Source organism: Periophthalmus magnuspinnatus, chromosome 5 (assembly GCF_009829125.3).
Source record: "Periophthalmus magnuspinnatus isolate fPerMag1 chromosome 5, fPerMag1.2.pri, whole genome shotgun sequence".
Lineage (NCBI taxonomy): Eukaryota > Metazoa > Chordata > Actinopteri > Gobiiformes > Gobiidae > Periophthalmus > Periophthalmus magnuspinnatus.
Window position 1 is genome coordinate 32,264,024 of NC_047130.1, and position 20,030 is coordinate 32,284,053.

The window sequence follows — 20,030 nt, forward strand, 5'->3', positions numbered from 1 at the left end:
AATGTTAATTTCATGATGATTATTTATGTTTTGACTTGTGGTATTATGATGTTAATGGCTTTTTTATTCTGTAAAGCACTTTGAATTACTTTGTGTACGAACTGGACTCGAACAGACTTGTCTTGCCTTGCCGTTAGAAAGAATACCCCAAATAACTTCAACTCTGTGTAATACAGTGGTCCCTCATTTACTGTGGGGGTTACGTTCCAAAAATAACCCACAATAGGCAAAATCCGCGAAGTAGCTTTATTTTTTACAATTATTCTATATGTTTTAAGGGTGTAAAATCCCTCACCACACACTTTATGCACTTTTCTCAGACAGGCATTAACATTTTCTCACATTTCTCTCTTGTTATATAAGAGAGAAATGTATATATAGTGACTCACGTGTATTCTACAGTTCCTCTGACCGTGCCTCTTTGTCCTGGTGCCGCTCCGCTGTAGTGTCGATCGAACGTTTATGTAAATTTGGCTGAATGCATTCTCTGCTGTGCGGGAGACACGGCACGGAGGAGACTGATTGACAATGGTCTACAGTCTCTTAGCCAATCAGGACGCAGAACACAATGCATGTTTATACACTGTTAAAAAGTGTGTTGAATTGCACTGGAAAAATCCACAAAATCACAATATAGCGAGGCACCACTGTAATTATTTAAAAATTTCATTTTTTTATGATAAGCATGTTAGAATGGAATGTCAGTGGATAGTTCCAATTTTCCAGGGGATCCAAACAACTTGTACTTAAAGTCAACGCCTCAAAAATATGTCTATTTCCACCAAAGAACTCATCTTTTGAATTGCCATGCAGCTGATAAATTGTCCCCCGCCATACAGCCTGTCATGATAAGACATTTTCAACACAAGTTTGATATATTCCTCAAGTAAATATAGACAATAAATGATAATATTGAGACAAATTTATGCTACTGACACAAAACCACAAGAGCAGATTAATACCACAAAAACTATTCTAAATGTACTATACTGTTAACAAACCAGAGCTGCAATAATAAATAGAATGAAGCACCAGACCTGTCACCATAACACATCTTGAAGCACCATCTATCACTACAGAGAAACCTGTGGTGGAAGGGAACAGTAAAACAGTAAACAGTAAAAGTAGTAAAGTACTGTACTTAAGTAGAATTTTTAGGTATCTATGCTTTACTTAAGTACATTTTACAATGGATACTTTTTGCTTTTACTGAACTACATTTGAGAGGAGTATCTGTACTCCACTACATTTTTTAACTGGACTGAAAAGTAAAAAATACTTTTCATATAATTTGAGGGTTTATTTTTATTTTTTTTTTAAACATTTCTGAGGTAACAGTCTGGAGAAATTTTTCAAGTTCAAACTTTGGTTTTGAGAAACCAAAAAGAAATACTCCAAATTTATTATAAATAAGAAATTGATTTGTATTGTTACTGTTGACCAAAATATGTCTCATTTTGAATCACTATCACTACATTTACACTTTAGTAAATTAACAAGACTTGTGAAATACGTTTACTTTTTTAAAACAGGTACTTTAATGCTTTTACTTAAATATATATATATATATATTTTTATGTGATACTTTAACTTTTTTTTTTACATCTGTGTCTGTACTTTTACTTAAGTAACAAAATTGAGTACTTCATCCACCTCTGAGAAATATCGCAATAAATGATAATATTGAAACTACTTTATGCCACTGAGATAATCCCAGTAAACCATTTTTAAACAGATTGTTCCATTAAAAGACATGAGCTGCAACAAATAAATATCAGAATGTACCAATAACTGGCAATAAAAGGGACTTACTCACTCCCCACAGCAAATCTTATCATATTAAAACAAAAATAATAATAATAATACTCAAAATTTCCCCAGTTTTGCAAAAAAAAAAAAAAAAAAAAAAACAAAACTCACCATAAATACCGAGGCCCAAAATATATTGCTCCAGCTTTCATATACTGAACGATAACTCGATATAGTAATTATTGTGGCAGGCCTATGGAGCAGTTTAGTACTTCCATCTGTAATGAGTCATAGCTGTTATTAAGTCAACCTTCTATGGCTTAAATATTATTATAGACTCAAAAAATAACCAGAAGTTTCCCAGTAATGCAAAGAAAAAGTACACACTAAAATATTCAACCCCCAAAATACAGTTCCATCTATCATGTATTTAACAATAAATCAATATAGTTATTCGTCTGTGTAATCCCTCAGTCATCCAGGTATGATCCAAAGTAATAGAAACATAAAAATTCTGTCAACTGGACAAAAAGTTGTAGGAGTGAACAACCCTAGGCCTCTAGCTCCTCCTACAGGCCTATGTCTTGTCCCTGCTGCTGATGTTTCTGTATACAAGCTTGAAACGACAGGCCTCTCCTGCAATTGGTGGATTGCTTGCAAGCTGGCATTTGATTGGCTCCTGGGCCCTGGCTACTGGATTTCAGACTGAGCTGCATGCCACTTGTGATACGTGATACTGAACTTTTATTCCTGAAAAATTTTGTAACCTACAGAGCTCTGAGTTAGTTTTGAGACTGTGTAGTTTTGATCTTTTGTGTTTTGCCTTTAACCAGTTTTGAACTCACTGAGCCTTCTTTTGTTGATTTTTGTTTGCTGTGTAATTCTAAGTTTACGTCTACTGTGACACCCTCATTTACGGCATTTTTAAAAGAGCTGCTTATTATTTATCTTTTTACATCCAGGGTCATTACTTTCTTTCTGCCCTAGGAACGGTTTGTAACAAAGACGATTCGATGCTCACTCAAGCTGATTTTTCATTTCTGGTCAGATGACTGGTGACCTGAACTGTACGAAGTGTGAAAAAGCACAGTGCACACTTAATGTAGCTCAATAGACCTAGCCTACAAACTCCCTCCCTTCAGACAGATATAAGGCAGTGTCCACCAGTAATCTGACCAGAACTGAAGAAAGGGATGAGCAGCGAAACGTCTTTACTCCTACAACGTTTTGTCCAGTTGACGGATTTTATATTTTTCTTTTACTATCGATATAATTATTACTGGGACAGGTTTTAACAATGAAGTCCTTAAACACAGCTCTACATTGAATAGCAAAAAACGAAGTTAAATCTGTGGATCTGTGGATATGGATCAGACCTTGACGACTGAGGGATTACACAGACCTCTACACTGAATGCATCACAACAAATTACTGTATCAGCTGCTCTGTCTTTTACACAACTCCAGCCAAAAATCCCCACATAAGCCAGTTCCTACTAAACCAACAGACCAACACTTTTAATTCAACCTTACCAACCATTTGATTTATAAAATGATCATTAACCGATGGAAAAAATACCTTGCGTCTGCTTTGGTCACACAAGATAAATCCAAAATAACGTTATAAAATATAAACTTGCATTCCATCAAGTTCAAAGCGAAATGGAAAATAACACAACATTTTGGAGTTTAAGCCATACAGTGTTCAGATATGCAGACAGGAGGAGGAGGAGGAGGTGGGATCCTGCACTTGAACACACACACAGAGAATACACTGCAGCCTTAGCTTTGATTACAGTTGCTGGGCGCCTTCCCATACTTCAATATATAATTAGGATGGCAAGATATCTCCCCATCGACCTGCAGTTGTTTTGATTCAGCTGGAAATTACACTGTTGTGCGAGTGTGTTTTCCCTTTTCCTCTATTTTACATGTTTGTGTGCATTTTAATGGAAACAAATTGCTGGCCTTATGTGCTGTACAAGTATCTAAATATAGTATATAATTAAAATACTACCAATGTGTCTTTTGCTCAATGTTAAATGTGTGTTTCAGTATATTAATGGAGACAGTATAGAATGCAAATACGTGAGGGGGAGTCATTTGGAAATCACAGTACCATAGTTGCTGGTATTGGGTTCTATATGATGTTTTAAAGCAGGAATCTCTCAAACGTGATTTATTTTAATGTCATTCTATACATTTCAAGCTATCAGAAAACAGAACTAAGCTCTGTCACAATTAGAAAGCGTTACCACACCACACTTAACCTAATAAGAGTGAAGTCAGTGTTATACCAGGTTAAATGATCAGTGAATGGCTCCCTGCGGCGAAGATAGGCTCTAATGAAATGATAGCTTCAAAAGGGAAGTAGAAAACAAGTGTGGATACATAATGGTGAATGGAAACAGAACACAATGGGTTTATACACACGAGAGGCAAACTGGAATATTGAGATACATTCTGCAATTTCTCTTGTTTCTAATTGAGTTTAAACTGTTCAAAATAGGTACTTCCCAGTAGCATATAATACTTGTAGCGGAAACTTGGAACGAGAAGTTTATTTGCCTGATTGATAAATGTAACTATTCAGGTTTTGAGAATTATTATAAAGTATTTTTTTCACTCTATGTTTATGTTGTATTAACTTTTTGGCTCCGGAGTATCAGTCGCACCAGCAAAAATAATAAAGAAAAAAAAATGTGTAAAGCGCACTGGACTATAAATAGCATTTTTGGGGAAATTATTTTACAACATCCAAGACCAAGTACATACATTTTATCGTTAAAAGCAAGTTATAATACTAACAATAAAAGAGAACAACAGGCTGAATAGCTGTACAGCACATTAGCGTAACACATAGACAACAAACTGAACACGTGTCTGGTATGTTTATGCAAGATATTAACAGTTAATCAGATACAATACGCTAACGTAACATATGCGGCTTGTCCACAAACACAAGAGACACGAGAGTTATTTTCACTTCTTCATCACAGTTTACACTGTAGAACTAGCAAACACATCAAATATAACATAAGATCTAGCTCATATTACATATCCACACAAAACTGCACATGAACACATAGAAAATATACAGACCACTTTGGCCTGTGAGTAAACAAACTGGTGAACCCAAAACCTGATATTTTACTTCTCAATTGTTTCTTAATTAGTGCTCTGTCGGGTTAGACTTCACATTAGAGTAAAAGGCTGATCGGGAAAACAGGAAGTCGTTTTAAACTAGACTTCTGATAAACGTAACATTTACAATATAGCAAGATAACCAGATAACAGTTAATAAGATAACTAGAGCATAAAAAACAAGCTCACAAGTTTACTCTCGATCTCTCTCCAAATCACTAAATGCATTGAATTCTTCAATGGAAGTAGATGAAACACCGCTCTGAAAGTAGATGGCTGCCATACAGGTACACAAGCCTAGAGTGACCTCACACAGTTGTCAGTGTGACAATAACAAAGATGTGAAATTATATATTTTAATAATTTCATATATAAGTCACATCTGAGTATAAGTCACACCCCCAGACAAACTATGAAAAAAAGTTTGACTTATAGTCCGGAAAATACCGTATTTTATCCTTTTACAAAGTTTGGACTCATAAAGCTGAGTGGAATAATGATATATACTCATGGAAATTAAGGACTTCATTGTTATTTGGTCATGTCAATACTCATGAATAGTTGTTACTTCTCACTATAATTCTAACATTAAAACTTTACATTAATCCACCAAAATATGTTTTCTAGGATCCACCTATACCATATACTATATATATATATATATATATATATATATATATATATATATATATATATATATATATATATATATATATATATATATATATATATATATATATATATATATATATATATATATATATATATATATATATATATATATATATAATATATTTGTTTGCATTTGGTATTTTATACGTTGTGTCTTTAACCCTATATGTAAAATATGTCTTAGAAATGAATAGCTTATTATTATGCCATTATACTGCTACCACTCAACAGATCATTATTTGTTTATTTATATAGATCCCATTAGCTGATGGCAGCACGATCAGCTAGTCTTTCTGGGTGCACTGAAAAATATAAAATTTCAGTTTGAACATTATAATTATATATTCACTGTTATTCATTGTAAGCAATTATCACGTTTGCTTTTATGTTACAATAAAATCTCTTCCTTAAAGCTGAACTTCAGTTCATTTATAGTGTACATTTCCGGTCCATAAGTGTGCTCTCTGAAGGCATCCCCCACGCGCCCTGACAAGTATAGGCCTTCTATAATTGTGGGTCGGGTTGTGAGCCAGTTTGTGTTGAACAGTCACTCAGTCACAATAGAACAGAACAAGTGAGAATAGGCTCTGGGGCAAAGTCACAGCACCGAGTCGGCTGAAAGAGTCTTCATTATTGGGAACAAGGAATCACTTATAGAGCAGCATTCCTGTGTTCAGGAACAACATATTGGCTTTGGCACTCAACAAACCACACATATATACGCACCTACTCCCCATTACCCTCCCATTACATTACTGCGGAGCTTCACCTTTCAGCAAATTCACATTCCACTATCGCAGTGTGGGGTTGGTGTGTTTGAAAAAAAGATGTCCATGTGACCAACAGACCAACAGAGAATCTGGCTCTGAAAACCTTTTGGTCTTTATCATTGAACAAAAATCCACAAAACTAGGAATGTGCTCTGGCAGTTGGTGCACACATATAGTAATTATAAGAGCTCAATAGAGAGTATTACAATTGGAATGGGGCCATTAGACTTGTAATGTTGATAAATACCTCATAAAATAAACAAAACAGGGAAAAAATGCACATGCATATCTGAGCCTGCTGATGATTTGTGAATATTAATAATTACATAGCACATAATGATGTACATACGGTAGTTATTCATAACTATTGTATTGGCCTGCTTAGCTTTTATCACTATTCTCTGAAATGATTAATCTGTCTACCAACCAGGAAGTGAAACATCGACTTCTAGTTGTTTTAGGTGACCTTATTATTTTATGGCCATTGTTAGTTAACTAAATTCATCAACTAAGAACTTGCTTTGGCATCATGGTGTTCATGAGTCCTACAGCAGAAGAGAACATTATTTCTGTAGAAAACAGAATGTTAATGTGTAATTGGATGGCCTTCTCTTTATTCTTTACTCAACCTCAATATGAAGAGATATGAGCCAAAACTATTTTTCTTTTGTATCAGTTCGTTAATATTTTGGGTTTTTATGGTTCATCTGTAACTTTTTATTTTAATATTTTACATTTTAATACATTAATTCATTTTGTTAATAATGTTTTTTTTTTCATTTTTATTTTTTATTTTTATTGCTGTCCTTGGAATTCAAGTTATATGAATTCATGTGATTGTTACTGTAATATTTTTATCATTTATGAAACATGCAGACAGAAATACTTTCAAATTCTCACCATCTATTTGTGTCTGACTGAGATACAGAAGGCTTCTGACTTTATACGAATTTCCCATTTCCTTTTTTTTACCTTTTTAGCTTTCTCCTTTTTCCAACTTTAAGAGAAATGTCCACACCGAGAGGAAATCCATTGGATCCGTGGCCACAGGCTTCTTTCAAGCTCTTCCTAAAGCTGTATTTTTTGCTCAACACAAATTTATCGGCTGTCTTGCTGTCTTTTGTGCAGCAGAAAAGATGAGTGTCAAACCTCCACAAGCCTGAGACCTGCACTGAAAGGTACCCACTGCCACTTCAGAAATGCCTGCCACTTTTTTCCCTTTAAGTGTGACATGGCAAAGACAAAGTGAAAAGGTGCCGTTTGGAAGATGTAGGATGCTGTCTGCAGAAATGTAATGTTAAAGTCTTATGTGTGTGAGCTTGACAAGACAAGAATGAAACAAGAAAGAAATCTAGCGCTCAGTCTTGAACAATGCCAGACAGAATCATTTCAAACTATTTTTTGAGTTTCATTTATCTTAAAAGTCTTAAAACAGCAGTCTTTGTGTGCAGAATTGTCGCTATTATCTCCATCTGTCAATTTTCAGCTATTGTCAAGATTTGAAATGGCTGAAGAAAGCTTTTTTGAGCTGGTTACAATTATAAATTAGGTTTAAGGTAAGCAACATTACAGTATTTTTCTCTTCTGGTGTGCTACAAAAACTGTTAAAATGTTACCTTGAAACATCCAAATGACTTCAGCAGCTTTTAGTCATAGCTACAGCCAGTTATTTTACATATGAGCTGTGTAGCCTTATATTTTTACTTGTTTTTCACTTGTATTTTATTATATTTTCAAAGTATTCAATGTATAATCTAATACTCTTGTTAGTTTTTTAGTTATCTAGTATATTTTTTTTCAACATGCTGTTCTGCAATTTCACGATAGTTGGACAAATAAACGTTCTCTTAGCTTATTTTATCTATAAGAATAATGTTTTTGCATGAAGTATGAATGAGATTGAGTGGCTGCATACTAAGCAGTAATAATGTCTTTGTGTGGGATTACCAGTACTTGCTCTTTGGCTACATTTGGCAGTATAAGGCAGTACACGTCTTTGTGGCTTTGCAGGGGACCATGCAGGGAGATGATTTGGACTTGCTGCCTTTCAACGAGAAGGTTGTGGGTTTGAAGTTTTCATTATGTTGGAGAACACTTGGATTGCACAAGGAGAGTGTGGAATGTACATAGTATTTCTGTTTGTCTGATTATGTATTGTACCGTGTTGTGGGTGCACTTAAAACTAGTCAAATGATCCGCATTCATTGGACGGCTGCACTCTATTGCAGACAAGGGAGTCATAAGAGCTCCGTTTATGTCCTCTACTTCAGAGATGACCTTTCCAATAGAAGATGTTCCGTCTCTAGAGAAATGTATTAAAATATCTAACTATTACTCTTTCTAAATGAAGTCATTCCTTTATTATTTTGATTGTGTTGTGTAAAACCACTATCTTCTTCTTCTGGGAAATAGAGTTAAGAATGTATACAAAGAAAAGACATTATATTAAATCAAAATCTACTTATATAAATATTTTTGCAGGTATATGACATATTTCCTACCTGAAGCATCTCCTTTTCTTAAGGGGTGGAGTATCGGTGTACCCCCACAGGTTTCACCATTGTAATAAAATTGTCTAAATGAATAAAACATTGTTTATTCTAAGGTTACCTTTACCATTTACCCCATGAATAGTTAAAATATTCTTTTAGAAAATCATGTTTACTTCTCCAGACCAGTGCATTACCAGTGCAAGGTGATTTTGCAGGAAAAGCCGAGCAACTAGTCCTGTTTCATGCTTTGATACAGCTGCTTGTCTCGGGGGAGATGGGCTGTTTTCTCTGTTGCCTCCTCACTCATCCATGCTTAAAAGGACGGCCCCTCACTGGGTGGAGGAGTGTGGTGAGCAATGAAGACATCCTCCTTAGTGAGACGGCCCACTTGTGTACATGTGCACAGACACTTTAGGGGAGGAGGAAACGCTGCAGAGGAACCAACAACAAAGAATGCTTGGTGAAAGGCATCACAAGGTTATTCTAAAGTGATGCTTTAAAGACTCCTCTAACTATTTGAAGATGGATACTTCTGTGGTGCATTTGAAAAAAAAAAAAAAAAAAAAAAGCTGATTTAAAGTTTCTTTTTGCTTTGTATGTGACAGTTCTGACTATAACAAAAAGTGAGTCACTTTTATTTCAGCAATATACAGCTTATACAGCGAGCAAAGTTTAATTATTCTGTACACTTATTTTAAGTGCACAGCTCACTAACAGCTATCAGAGATTAGGAATAGTGCCTTTAGGATGGTAGAAAACTGTTCACTTTCCAGATTTTTATATATATATATATATATATATATATATATATATATATATATATATATATATATATATATATATATATATATATATTCATTCTTTCCAGAGTTGCATTTCCCTCTCACAAAGATATACAATAGTGCAACAGTGCTATGAGAACAGAGAAGCTTTTTCACTATAACACTAAACCACGATGAGCATCCCTAAATGATTCATGCGTGGCATTCAGGGGCAAAGTGTTTTTGAGAAGTTAACACAACATTCATTGATGTCAAGCAGAGGAACAGTCTGTATCCCTGTATACACACGTCAGCACTAGCTACATGCTAACAGCAGCTTCTGCTCTGGACGTCTGACAACAAGGCTCAATTTTAATGTGGCTACAGGCTCCTCTGACTAAGTCAGACAGGAAAGTTGTAGGGAAAGAGAAATGTACAGAGACAGTATTATATTTCCAATACTTCTATTGCAGATTACTGCTTGTTAGTACAATCTGATGCTAAACACATGTAGTTAATAAAAGCTTAACTTCACTCTACACGTCTTTATATTTGTTAGAAGAATATGGTTTAACCTTGAGGAATAAGCATTCACATCTTCTGCAGATCTGCATGAAGATGAGGAAAAGGAGTATGACATAGCTTATATAACATAACGAAGATGAGAAGGTGCAGCATGTCAGTATTTTTAAGCATCTGCAATTCAGTGTGATAATAACAGGTAAGTGTCACCTGAAATATGAACAAGGGCTATCACTGTTTGTCTCCAGCCAATACATTGGTCTGCCATGCCTCTAATGACACTGTGACACAGGTCACAGAAGAATTATGATAAATGAGACTGGACAAGATTAAAAACAGATTTTTTGTGCTCTTCTTCTTTTTTGTATAAGTTTTACCTCCAGTGTGGATTTTTGGGAAATTTCTGTTAGAGAAACACTTGTGAGAGATTAAATATTTTTTGGAATCTTTTGAGTCCATAACAACAAGGGAAACAATGTTGGAATTCAAACTCACAATAATGAGCACTATGGTTGTCTGTAGTGTGTTTGGCTCTATAAGGCTCAATGGAGTCCAGCCGAGGATTTGAAGGCAGTCTGTAGAGACTCATGCTGGCTCCTTCTATGATAATATTTACTGATATTGGGCCTTGCATACAAATTCAAACTGATCAGTGCATAGGGAATACACTGCATATTGTGATTCCAAGCCTGATAAACAGTATTATATGCCAAAACATTGTTTTCCGACATCAGCCAAAATCCTGCAAGATAGATATATTTTATAATGAAAGATTCATAGTTACATTACCATTATGGCTTTGAGCGGTGACCTGTATTTACAAGATTGATAGTACATAAATTATATAAACAAAAATAATAAAATCTGCATTTTGCAAAGCCCTTGACAGTGGCATTAAATTACCAAACTACTACAAACTATGAGAGAAATACCTGCAACAGTCCTTGTATATAATGTAGTGTTTTTTACTCCACCCACTGCAGCAGACAGAGCTCCTTTGTACTGTATTTGTAAATGATTCAGATGCCCCTGGTTCAATGTTAGGAGAGGAATCCTTGAGGAGCCCCATGGGTTGTTTATTTTTGCCTCAATTATCACCTCCAGCTTTAGCTCAGAGAAACATTTATAATTCATTTTGAATTCATTACACATCTTTTCTAAGAGATTGAAGCCAAAGATTTTCCATTAGTTTCGATTTCTATCAGAAAATCTGAAATGTAGAGATCAGGGTCACATGGTTTATTCATGGGTAATCATCTTGACAAAATTATAAGGCAAAAGAAACAATTGGGTTCGTTGCAAGGACATGTTTTCAGTTAAATAATATCCTGTCTATGATCGTAAAACCTGGTATATTATTATAACACTTTTCTACCTGTGTAAAAGTGCTTTACACCTAGGAGCAAAGGAAAGCATGAAAAATAGGTTTTACGGGCTGTTGTATAAAGTACAAAGAGGTAGACATGAGTTAAACTACTAATTACTACCTCTGGAAACCAATGTCTACTGTCACTCACTCACGTCAGACATGAAACACAATGAATGAACACAAAAATGTCCAACGATATGGGTGAGGGGAGAGGAGGGGTGGAGTCTGGAGGAGTAAAGGGGAGAGTGAGAAGGGTGGAGGTCTAGAGATATAAAGAACAAAGAACCACCCCTGCAGCCAGCTGTTTGTAATAATTAAAAAAATTGGCTTTAATTAGGCTAATACAGTGTGACGTCACATAGTACTTGAAATTGCAGTGGCCACTTGAGATAGCACACACTTTTTTGTCTGTTTTTTTTTTTTTTTTTTCAAATTTAACTAGTATGCATTAAAATTGACAAGAAAACAGTAGACTATTAAACACCATGCACACAGTTTAGTAAAAATAAATAAATAAAGTTGATTTAGTGTTTAGTCCAACTATAAGTGCAATTGTAGAACTGATTTTAGACTTGTTGAATGACTTTTTCATCAGCCACAGTAACCCTCTGCTGCCCATGACATCTCCACAGTATCACACATTAAGGCCGATGCTCGTGGAGATGGAGAGTGCAAATGAGCGTAGATCGGAGAATCACGCTAGGCACTTTGCCACAATCCCTGATGGTCACTCCAGGCGCGAGGAAAAGGTCGCAAGGCAAACACTCCAACCACACAGCAGCGCAATAGTCAGGGTAGTCAGACAGAAATGGCATACTGGATGAAAGCTCCAAAATTTGACCACTATTTTTTCGAGTACTTCTCCTTGTGTGTGCATTCTGGCTAAGACATGCTCTTCACATCTCAAATAGGGACAGGACACAGAGGAAGCAGCCCACTCCAGTGCATCATCCATCAAACTCTACCACCCAAACAATCCTCTCTGAATACAGTGTCTGGAACGTGCCACTGCCTATAATGGCAATGATAAAATGCATTGTAATTTTCCTCCCTTGTTCAAGTCAAAGTAATCTGCCACTATCTGTCAGTGATTTACATATTGATTTGGTCTTTTATGCACCAAATATCATGTGCTCTCTGCTCTCCTTTTTATTTAGGTACTGGCATAGTAATATAGTACTATCAAGCAGTGGTAAAGCCAGTCCTAGTTTTAATATTGTGTAGTACAATATCCGGGAAGACACAAAGCACTTTTTATCCAGTTACAAATATGAGTATTGAAGAGGAAGTGAGAGAAACGACATACATCCCACACTCAGAAATACATCTTGTTTTTCATGATTGTACTCCCTGGTTGGTCATGAGCAGCAGACAGTGCATACATAATGGTAATTGCTTAACTGTTCCATAGAAACCATAATGTTAACTAGGCCCTAAGCTTGTTTGATTTACACTATAATTATGATTAAACTAATAAAACTACATGACCATACCTTTATTTTGCTAAATGTATGTTCAAAAAATGTGTTTGTTGTGTATAAGTTGTTCCTGTAACTTTTTTTTTTTTTTTGGCCACAAACTGACACTTAACTGATTTAAAACTATGATAAATATTGACCACAGGTACTATTCCACCAAACCAAGTAAAAATGACAAAAAACAACTGTTTGCTCTACACTGCAATGTTATTTTAGGCTGGGCTTCTGATGCCTTTTATCCCCCCTGTTTATAAGCCCAGACATAAATATCCACAGCACTTGATTAAAGTTGGGCATCCATTATCGAAGCGAATCCTACTTTTATAGGTTGAGGAGGTAATTAGTCCCACTACTCCTTGATGCACCTCGCTTGTAATTCTCCGGGTTATAAATAGTGTTAGGCCTTGAGATGGAGACAGGTATCCTACCAAAGGTTAGTGCCGAGTATTTCACAGATTACGTGACAGGATGCTTAAACACATGGCTATTAAGAGGTTCTTTATATGAGGAGGGGGAGTGAACCAGCGGTCATCTGATACACAAAGCAGCACAACAACCTTATGTGTCCAGGACAGTATGTGCTGGTGACTCCTCGCAAGGTCAGACAGTGCTCTCTGGAGACAAATAACCTCCCCTTGTATCATTTTAGGGATGAGGCATAGGAATGACTTTGGATAATAACAAATAATGACCCCATCTCAGCTAGTGGAAAAGGAGCTATTGATTTTGCTCCCCAACCAAAAGCCTAAAAATATGGCCTTAGCTATGCACCAATACAGATGTCAAATGCATGTATTTTTATGATTGGTGCTGACTGTATTGTATTGTACTGTAGTATTAATACGCAATACAAATGTAAGTAACAGATACTAAAAAGAAATGTTATGCTCTTTTATAGCAAAACAATGTCGGCAACACAACCTACTAGAGCTTATCTGTATTTTTATAAGCATGTCAACTAATAAACTAATAAATAAAATGACTAAATGTTAAGACACTAAGGATTTCTAACAGCTGTTTTGACAACCATAATTGACAGGCTGACAACTTTCAAACCCTTTCCGACTGTTTTTTATATATATATATATATATATATATATATATATATATATATATATATATATATATATATATATATATATATATATATATATACTTTACATTACTTGGAATCTCTCTAAATCTATTTGTCATTCAAAGTAAGGGACAAAAATGCAAATCTTAAGTACAAGAACTGATTAAAAACTCGAGCCCTTGGTTGGCTGTTTTTCATAGCATGTTCTATTGTAATTCAGCTGAGCAGCAGCACTGTGATATTGAAAGAGAGTGGCAGCAGGTCAAACGGCCAAACTGGAGACTGTCATTTTGCCTACCCACCACCGGGGATCTTGTTCAATCAATTTTCTTCAGACTAAAGCTGATTTGACAGGACACTCAATGCACTAAAAAGACTTCACCCATCGTAAACCTCTTCCGTCTAAATTTTCCGATGTTGATTTTCATAACAATCAAGTTACTATTGCAGCATATGTAACGGTATCATAGGGGAAGACAATAGTGCGTGGGCTCATAGGGGAAAAATTGCTTGCACTGAGCATGGTGAAATGGCCCAGTTTTAGAGGTATATTTTTGCTCATGTTCTACATTATCAAGATAAAAGCACAGTGCAGTTGTCAAGGATATCCCATGTATGTTCACAAATAAACCACTTTTAATGAATTACATTTTAAGCTACAATCCTGCCTACATGCACTCCAATGATTTTTTCCTATTATGTTTGATATTGCAGAAGAGGTCATTATTTTAATCCTCAAAATGCCCGGAGGCTTGTAAGTCAACATATGCTTAGGCTGGAGGGAGGGGCAGACTTTCAAAGTTTGCAGACAGTGAAGGACAGTTTTAGAGGTAGCGCAAGTTCAAGGTTTAGCCTCTCTCAAATGGATGATTGAATTTCTTGGCAGGGGATTCATTAAAATGATAATTCCTATTTATGAAGCCCTTTAAAAAATTTAAATACTCTGCGTGTACCGCTTCCTATTAATTAACTTTTTTTTTCTTTTCTCATTTCAGTCTTTCTTTCCTCTCTTCTTCTTTGCTTTGCTTCCGACTGAACTCGACACACTAATAGGTTATGAATATTTCTGTTTCAGTTTAGACGACAATTAGCCACAATGCCTGCGGCCGTTCTTATTCTCTAGTGGAGTGGTGATTTTAGGGACATCTTATAACCACACCATTTACTCAAAACTCGCTAGGTTTCGCTACATTACAGAGGTTCTCTAAATTTCCAAATAAACTGATGTTGCTGCATTTCACAACATTCTATAGACCATTAAGAAATAATACATGGGTTAGGGATCTGAAATTAATATTTTTAAAATTCTGATTTTTGTTGAAAGTTTTCGAGGAGGGGATGATCAGGTTCAACATTTGTTAGCTCTTGCTCCCAACTGATAGTATCATCACATTGTATATTGTGAAAAACACCAAGAGAGTCATGCACCAATGGAAGAGAACTTCTTTGTTGAGGGTTTTTATTGTATTATTATTATTATTATTATTATTATTATTATTATTATTATTATTATTATTATTATTATTATTATTATTATTATTATTTATTTATTTTTATTTATTTATTTATTTTTTACCTGAAACTAAGTTGTTGTGAAAAGTAAAACAAGAAAGATTGGGACAAAGTATTCTCAATGGACACTTAATGAAGCACACACCACCTGTTCAGCTCCTGGAAATGCAAATCACTAACTTGCACAATAAGATAAACCTATTGACCTACTAAGTTTAAAATGAGCCTCTCGGAACGAACAACACATGTGCTTTTAGAAAATTACCAGAAAAATGTAAATACCCCATGTGCAGCAATTATGTGGAATAACGCCTTGCAGGTGACAGAAGTGGAAAAGCTTAAAACTAAAGGTGACCCATTGTTTTAGATATATAGAACTGTATACATAAAAAAAACTAAACACAGTTTTTATAACCATGCATTGTGCATTGAGCAGTAATAGTCCAATATTGTTATGCAGGCCTTGTCTCTCTGTTGTCCCTCGGAACATTTTCGCTTTTGCTAATTAGCCATTTGACCACAAGGGTAACAGCACGCCTTAGCTGCTGGAACTGATACATCAGACACAAGTGAAGCGCCTGTCATGAGGGAGACATCAATGCAATGGCAACAGCTCACACAAATAATGGAAAGCCTGTCTGTGCATTTAGCACTAGCACTGAAGAGAGGGAGAGATGATAGCTTTAAAAATAGATAGTGTTGAGGAATATAAAATCAAAGTAATATCACTTGAAAATACATATCATTTATGTTGTTTACATATTGCAGCACTTCAACTTTGCAGGTCTCAGCCTTTTATTCCAGCCTTTTGGCCCAAGACATCTGTTCAGTTCTTTTTATAGAAAAATGATATTAGTATTATAAGGATGACAATATATTGCCTTTTGGGATTAGACCTATGCACAAGCACCGAGGTTGGAGATATATGAAAAAAATGGATAATAGCGCAATTGTTGTTGAATTGTTAATTAGAATAATTAATAAATTCATAAGTAAATTGAAAATTAGAATATCGAGTATATTGTCTATAATTAAAACTATTTGAAATGACAGCCTCTCATTTTATGGTCCATTCAACAAAGACATTTATAGACACATTTTGGCACATTTCTGATGCACTGTTAAATAAACAATATCATCTGAATATTGTTATTTAGATGCAATAAATAAATAAAAATCAAGATATACATTTGTGTTAATATCCCTCATTCCTAGCACTAAATATGGAAAAAATGGGAAGGATAGCATGACAGAATATTGCCTAGATACAAGGATGGTCATGAAATGATGTTGTGAATCCTCCAAAACATCAAAACTAGACTGTTCACCATCATTGCAGGGCATATTTTTATTACTGTATTATTGTGACATATTCAAGGGACGCTATGACTGCCTCATCACTCCTTATTAGGTTGAGTAAGAAGCAACATATGTTTGTGCAATGCAGCGCACACTTGGCTCTTGTTGTGAGCTAAAAATAACTGTGCACTATCAGGAGCTGAGAATCTTCCCTGCAGCATCACATCAAACTGGAGGACTTGCACTTGGGAGAGTGATCAGGAGAGTTAGGTGTCCAGCCCAAGGCCCTCAGCCAATGTCTCTGTCCGCCTTTGAACTCTAACACTAGGTAAGTTTGTGTAAAGTATATAGGCTAACGCGATACAGCCCTGCTACTGTAAAAGTGTCTCATCAGCAGTGATATGTGGTGGTACTCACACATTACAGTGAGGAAAACATTGCCCGATGCCAAGACCACTTTTTCCCTCGTCGCCCGGTCATAAATGCCCACATGGCATTCATAAGGTCCGTTATCCGAGATCCGAACCTCAGGCAGTCTGCAAGGAACAAGATATGAATGTTAGCCAGGCCAGTAATCTTTGTTCATCTTTATTTGATAAAAGGGAAAGTAGTCTTTGATTAGAAGTATAAGAATTTTAACAAACATTTGTAAGAGAAAAGTAAAAGAAAGTAAAAGAAAACAATATAAAATCTGTCAATTGGACAAAAACATGTAAGAGTGAAGATGTTTCCTGCTCATCCAAGCTGCTTCTTCGGTTCTGGTCAGATTACTGCTGGACACTGCCTTATATCTGTCTGAAATGAGAGGCTAACTACACTGAAACTAAAAATATCTATTGTTTAAAGTTACAAGCAGTGTTCCCCATTAATCTGACCAGAAATGAAGACGCGGCTTGGATGAGCAGTGAAACGTTTTTTGGGTTTGTTTGTTTTTTTTGTTGTTGTTTTTTTTACTTGTCCCTACCCTTATACCACCCACTCCTGTGTATCTTCCTCCCTTCTTTTCTTTCATTCCTTCTATCTTTCAGATATGAGGCACATACAGTACTTTTGCATATGACTTCATCTTCTGTGATCATCCACTTCATGCATTCATTTTCACACTGTACTCTGAGGTTGTGTCCCTTGCTTGTGAATATGCTTTTCTCAGAAGTTGGTTTGTGTCACACAAAACTCTGTTGTCCTTGAAAATGTTCGCATCCACAGCAGAAGAGAAAACATTGATTTTTTTGGTGCTATAACTGTTGTCCTCAGAATGACTTCCTGGCACAGAGACAATAGGCGACATTTGGGTGCGTCAGAAAAAGGCAGGTGACCATTTGCTGAAAGCACAATCTGTATTCAGCACTCGGCCAGTGTGTCAACAGTGATAATCAGACGGAGACGCCACCAGTCACATTTAGCCTCTGTGATTTATTCCACAAAAACAGCAACTCTTGTCCTTGCCACCTCTGTGAGAAGGATCTTGTTGGAAAATGCAGACCCCAGTTTAATCAGATCAGGAGAGCGGAATATAAATGTAACAAACACACTGTATGAAAAGTGCTATATTTTCCTGATCAAAGTTAACATTTAAAATATACTTATGTGAAGTAAAATGGTCAAAAAGAAGGTATGAATGTGATTGACTGACTGAGGGAATAGAACACTTAACTCTGTAATAAATACGCTAATTGAAATGTGATTATATGACATTTCTTGTGCCTGCTGGTCGCTTCATGTTCACAGGCCTACATTCAACGCTTAAGCCATCTGTCAACACGTGTCTGGACACATTGGCTTTTCTGGTGGAGTTGTTATTGTTACAGGTGATAGTTTTGTCCAAACACATTACAGCCAAGCAACATCTTATACCGAGTTATTTTTTTTTTATTTATTTATTTTTTTGACATAAAAGAGGTTTCAAGTACAGCAGTTACGCTTTGAACACAACAGTGGCTCCTGCTGCAAGGCAGCGTTCACTGTAACTTTAAATATTATTATTACTCCTTGCTCTATGTTTTGCCAAAGCGCAGTTTGTGATTTATTTTCATGATAACCAAGCTTTTCTGATTTTAATAAAGCATTTTGATGACATGCACTTAATGAATACAGGAACCTTAGTCTGGCCAAGCATATTAGATCAGCACGATGCTCCCTTTCCTAAATTTGAAGTATTAATCATTCGACTTCTGCTCATTATGCATCTCCAGCACATTCTATCTGTGTCCATGTCAAAACTGGACTGGGAGAGGTACATGAGAGAAAAACCCTGAACCAACACTTCATAACAAATGTGCCTATATAAAAGCTATGCACCTGGTGACATAAAGACTGCTGTCTACCAGTGCTTCCTCGAGGGAGAAGTAGAACATGGCTCCTTTTTCTCCCTATAGTCAGTGAAATGGTGAGAAGACTCTGAGTTTCTCTGTGCTGAATGTGGGGGGAGGTAATTGGCTTTGTCTTGGATGCCACCATAATAGGAAATGCTGATGTAGTCTATTGCTTTGTTTTTACAAACTAAGCCGTGTTATCCACCATCCTGACTGCTGTATTCACGAGTTCCAAGCAAAGCAAAGGCAAAAAGAAAACGAGGATGAGAAGAGATAATACAAGAATCTGCTGAGACAGAGGGAGGTGACAGACATGTGAAGATGCTTATAAGGGCAGCCAAAAATAGATATCCCAATTAAGACAGAGAAAAATTAACAGTTTAAATGAAATGGTTCTAGCAGAGTGGCTAGCCCCACAGCATTTCAGGTTGAGGATAGTGAAATTATTCCAGCGAGTCGACAGATGATATGAGCAAAAAAAATCGATGCATTAATTTTAAACAATTAAGGCTTGACACCCATCAAAGGCTGTGGTAAATTTGTTGCCTGTAAAATGTATTTCTCCATGTCCTGACTTAACTGTTTTGCAATAGCCTGTAGTGTTTGGGGGTGTTTGTGAATGCCAACAGTTATTATTATGGGTGTCCTGACTGAAAAAGGTTTAGAACCACTGGTCCATTATAAGAAGAAACATACATTGTCCTGGCCTCCCTGGGCACTGTATAACATAATGCAGTGGTGGGCCGTGCATTTCACCCTTGGGCCTTCAGTGACGTCCAGTATTACACATTGCAACATCACCTCAGTATAGGCTAGTCAGGAGTGTTCAAAACCAATTCGCATGCATTGCATTCACAATTAAGAGTAGGAAACTAA

The 20,030-nt window shown here is 36.0% G+C and overlaps 1 protein-coding gene across 2 annotated transcripts in view; it reads right to left on the reverse strand.

Moving 5' to 3' along the window:
• igsf21a (immunoglobin superfamily, member 21a) overlaps positions 1-20,030 on the reverse strand; it is a 180,831-nt gene that overhangs the window by 42,552 nt on the left and 118,249 nt on the right. For both annotated transcript variants that reach the window (XM_033967366.2, XM_033967364.2), the window contains exon 4: positions 17,260-17,378. In XM_033967366.2, the coding sequence (XP_033823257.1) occupies positions 17,260-17,378 (119 nt within the window). The remainder of the gene's footprint in view (positions 1-17,259; positions 17,379-20,030) is intronic.